Raw genomic sequence first — 4,120 nt, forward strand, 5'->3', positions numbered from 1 at the left:
CAGGGCGTGATGCGTGTCCTCAGCAGGAGCCTGAGCTCTGCTGTCCATGCACCTGCTGTCCTGTTCGCTCCAGCCCAAGACGCCGCAGAGGCTCCAGGCTCTCCTTAATGGCCTGTGTGCTGAGCTCCCTGGACTGTCACAACGGGCTCACTCTCCTGAAGATACTCCCTGGGGGAGTCTGAGGAGAGTGTGCAAGCAGGGACGGGAGGAAGGGCTTCTGAATCTGGTCACACCAAGACTGCCCACTCTTACAACACCGCCAGTTTTTCCTCCCAGTCCGATTCTCTGCTCTCCTGCCTTCACTCTTCCTGTTCTCTCCACTTGCTCACGTGTCCCCCAACATCTGCCTTTCTTTAACCCCTCCATTCTCTGATTTTTTTTCTACTCATGTACACACGGGTTGCATCCAACCTGGAATCAGAGGCTCTCCGTCTGCATCTGCACGTCAGTCCGGGTGTGCGGGTTACGAGTATTAGAGAATCCCTCAGGCTGCCAAGGGCACGGAGGAGTAAGACAACCCAGGACCCTGCTCCTCCAACAGCACAGATAGGCTCCGTGGCACGGCGGTCAATTTCTCACAGCACCCTAGTGGTTCAAAGACAGTTCTAGTTCTGGCCACTTTTGTGATCTCTCTGTTTCTGTTAGTCTCTACTGATAGTTACAAAGACAGCATGGAGAAGGAAGTACACATTAGCCTCAGGAAGGGAAGCTAGACTGATGAGGGCCATAGAATTGCAGTGGAGAGCAGAGATGTGGACATTCAGAAAGACTTGTGACCTGGGCTTGAGCCAGGGTTCTGCCGGAGCCAGGGTAAAATTTTAAGCAACCTCCTTTCACAAAGAGATGCTAATTACAATGCAAACAAAAACAATACTAAAAGACAACATGTTTATCAAAGGTTGTTTGGATGATGAAAATGGTTATATATATATATATATATATATATATATATATATATATATATATAGTGCTTAGCATAGGGCTTGGCACATCACTGCTCATTACGTCAGCCATTATTATTTATTATTTTTATTTTATTTTGGGGTGACCCCAAGAATGTATGTATTTCAGCTGCTCAGACCTGTTTTTCTCCCTTTCCACTCCAAGGTCCTGTGCTCTTAGGGGAAGCCAGTACCCGCCATATTAGGATCTCTCCAGCCCAGACCTGGAAACATCCATTCTCTGAAGCGCAGACAAGACAAAGACTGAACGAGGTAAAGAGGCCACAGGCAGAGGTAGGCCTGGAAACCTGCTCTCCAGTGTACCTAAGGTACTTACCTTTCTCTGGGAGGAAAGCCTCCTTGGAGAGTTCATGATTAACAGCGAGATTTGGAATAAAAATGGAAAATGAGGGGTGCCTGGGTGGCTCAGTCGGTAAGTGTCTGCCTTGGGCTCAGGTCCTGATCCCAGGGAAGCCGAAATCAAGAGTCAAATGCTTAACCAACGGAGCCACCCAGGTGCCCCTAAAGTAGTACAATTTTTTAAAAATGTAAGTCATCTCAGTTTTACACATTTGTGTAGGAAAGACACTTGCTCACGTGTATTTAAAGTCCTGGGGGATATTGGTGCAGGCTGCTGTGGGGTGAACAGATAGGGGGACCCACAGAGAGGCCGGAAAATAAGGACTGAAATCTCTGATGGTGAGGTTACCATAACTGCCGAACAGGCACACAGGGTGGAGGGAGATTAGGGATGTGAAACCTGGTCACAGCAAAACCAGGAAGTCTACCGGAGAGAACAAGATAGGATGAACCCCCCCCCCCACCACACACACACACACAACAAGGTAAGTGATGCACCTGAGTGGTCAGAGGAGGCTGCACAGTGGACCGAGCAGCTCCCGGCAATGAGGTCGTGGTGAAAGCCGACACACAAAGAAGCAGCAGACGGTGATGCTCTGACCCAAGGTTCCTGGCTTGATCCCTTCTCCCAGGGCAGCTACCGTCAGAGATGAGCCAGAGGATGAGTCCTAAGATGAAGAATCTTCCTCCGGACAGCAGGGGGAGGGGAGGGAGGATGACTTACGGCTCTTTGCAGTGCAAGTTCACAACTCCTAAGAAGGGGACAGACACAACTGTTCCAGAGGGCGGCAGCCCGGGAGCCTCCTCCCCGCCTCTCTCCCCCCACTGCTGTCCTGCCCTCCATCTCTCCTTTGCTCTCTTCCTCATCCTTCCTTGTTTCCTGCTCTCTCCCTTTCTCTCCCTCCTTCCTTCCCCTTCTCCTCCCACGTCCACAGTCCTCTAGACTGACTAGGGGCATGGGAAGGCTACTTTTCAGTCCATGTTTCAGAATATTGAAATATATGCCGAGTTGTCAGTTGGAAAATTGCCCAAAGGCTTAGAGCGCAGAACAGCAATAAGTGCCAGAAATGAACACGTGCTGCTGGGGGGCAGAAGCAGGCACGGTGGCGCAGGGCCCCCATCTCCTTCTCTCTCCTAGTCTCCCCCGCCCCCCGGAGAACATGCCGACTCTGATCTCCGCGCGGCCCCTGGCTCTGCTGCTTCTGCTCCTGCAGCCACTACAATTTAAGATTTTGCATGTCGGTCTCAATAAGTCAGAGGAAGAGATAGAACAGTTTGAAGATTACTTGGAGGAACTGCACAGCTCAGGACCTGCCAAACCTCTGACCAAGCAGGCTTTCCAAAGACGTACGATTATCGATCCTGAAAGACCACTAATTGATCCAGACTACTGTACTGATGAAATGAAGATGAAAAATGTTCACGACAAATTCCGCTGTGTCAGAGAACATTTCTTCCTCCAAACAGCATATGAGGACTTGCAAAAGATCTGTAAAAACATATTTGTGCCTTGTAAGAATGGAGTTAAGAAATGTCACAGGAGCAGGCAACTAGTAGAAGGGGTGTATTGTAATTTAACGAGAGGAGCTAGAATGTCAGACTGTGAATATGAATCTTCTTATAGGAAGGGCCATGTCCTTATCACTTGTCAATGGCAAGAGGATATTCAAGAAATTATTCCTGCTTACGTGAATGATATTATGGTTTTAGATACTGATGTCAAGGGTAATAGCCCCTTCCGCAATGAAGCGTAGTGGCCGTTCTAAAAGAGCATTCCCTAAAAAATCAGGCATCAGAGGATGTCACCTGCCCAAGCTGATTCTTGCAAGTTAAAATCGAGAATGGCCATCTTGATCCCATTCATTTTAATCATCCACCTCCTTCCCTTCTCCTCACACCATGCAAAGGCGACGTGGGCTAAGTTCATCGATGGCCCTCTGAGATGTGGTTGCCAACAGGTCAAGAAATTTAGCGTATTTTGAGTGTGTTATGAGGATGAATGCCTGCAGTGAAGGAAGAGCCAGCTCCCAAGAGGAACGGGAAATGGTAGTCTAGAGTGTGCTCCTGAGCTGCATTCATGTGAATCTCTAGTTCAGTAGAACTAATGAAGTGCATTGACCTAGTGAAGTGTATCCGGTATGGCTATGCGGGGTTTCTGGTTTGGAAATACCTTTTTCTGTAACATAATTTGAAGGGAAAAGAAATCAAAGCTCCTCAAGAAATTGTGCAATTCAACTTTCCAGTACTATGTTTCTAGACATTTCACTTGTTCTGTTCTTTCCATACAATGAAATACTCAATGAGAACATGAAGGTGTAGATTCTAATAGGAGACATCTCAGGATAAATACCTAAATATTCAGGATAGCAAGTTCCCCGAAGTACTTTTCAATTGTCCAATGCTGTGCTTGTAGATTCCCACATCTTTGCTTTAGATTAGACATCACTGTTCACAAAACTCCAAACGATTCCTCACTTTCTGGCACAGTCACCTTTATTTACAATTCCTTTCCTCACTTGCCAGTAGATGTGGCTTCATCTGAGAATACGCCACTTCCAAAAAAGGGTGGAGAATGTGTATGATAAAGGAAATGTGTCTGGGGGTACCTGGGTGGCTCAGTCGTTAAACGTCTGCCTTCGGCTCAGGTCATGGTCCCAGGGTCCTGGGATCGAGCCCCGCATCGGGCTCCCTGCTCCGCGGGAAGCCTGCTTCTCCCTCTCCCACTCCCCCTGCTTGTGTTCCCTCTCTCACTGTATCTCTCTCTGTCAAATAAATAAAATCTTTAAAAAAAAAAAAAGGAAATCTGTCTGTCCAGTACA

General features: G+C 47.9%; 1 protein-coding gene across 1 annotated transcript; it reads left to right on the forward strand.

Annotated features, from left to right (window-relative positions):
* The first annotated feature begins 1,967 nt into the window (after positions 1–1,967).
* On the forward strand, positions 1,968–3,758 carry RNASE9 (ribonuclease A family member 9 (inactive)). The gene has a single exon (XM_034993866.1). It carries the CDS (start codon positions 2,369–2,371, stop codon positions 3,053–3,055), a length of 687 nt encoding a protein of 228 aa, XP_034849757.1. The 5' UTR covers positions 1,968–2,368; the 3' UTR covers positions 3,056–3,758.
* The last annotated feature ends 362 nt before the right edge of the window (positions 3,759–4,120 follow it).

This window comes from Mirounga leonina, unplaced genomic scaffold (genome assembly GCF_011800145.1).
Source record: "Mirounga leonina isolate KUSES-001 unplaced genomic scaffold, KU_Mleo_1.0 Mir_91, whole genome shotgun sequence".
Taxonomy (NCBI): Eukaryota; Metazoa; Chordata; class Mammalia; order Carnivora; family Phocidae; genus Mirounga; species Mirounga leonina.

Coding starts and splice junctions, on each gene's coding strand:
- RNASE9 (XM_034993866.1), top strand. CDS start 2,369: ATGAACACGTGCTGCTGGGGGGCAGAAGCAGGCACGGTGGCGCAGGGC.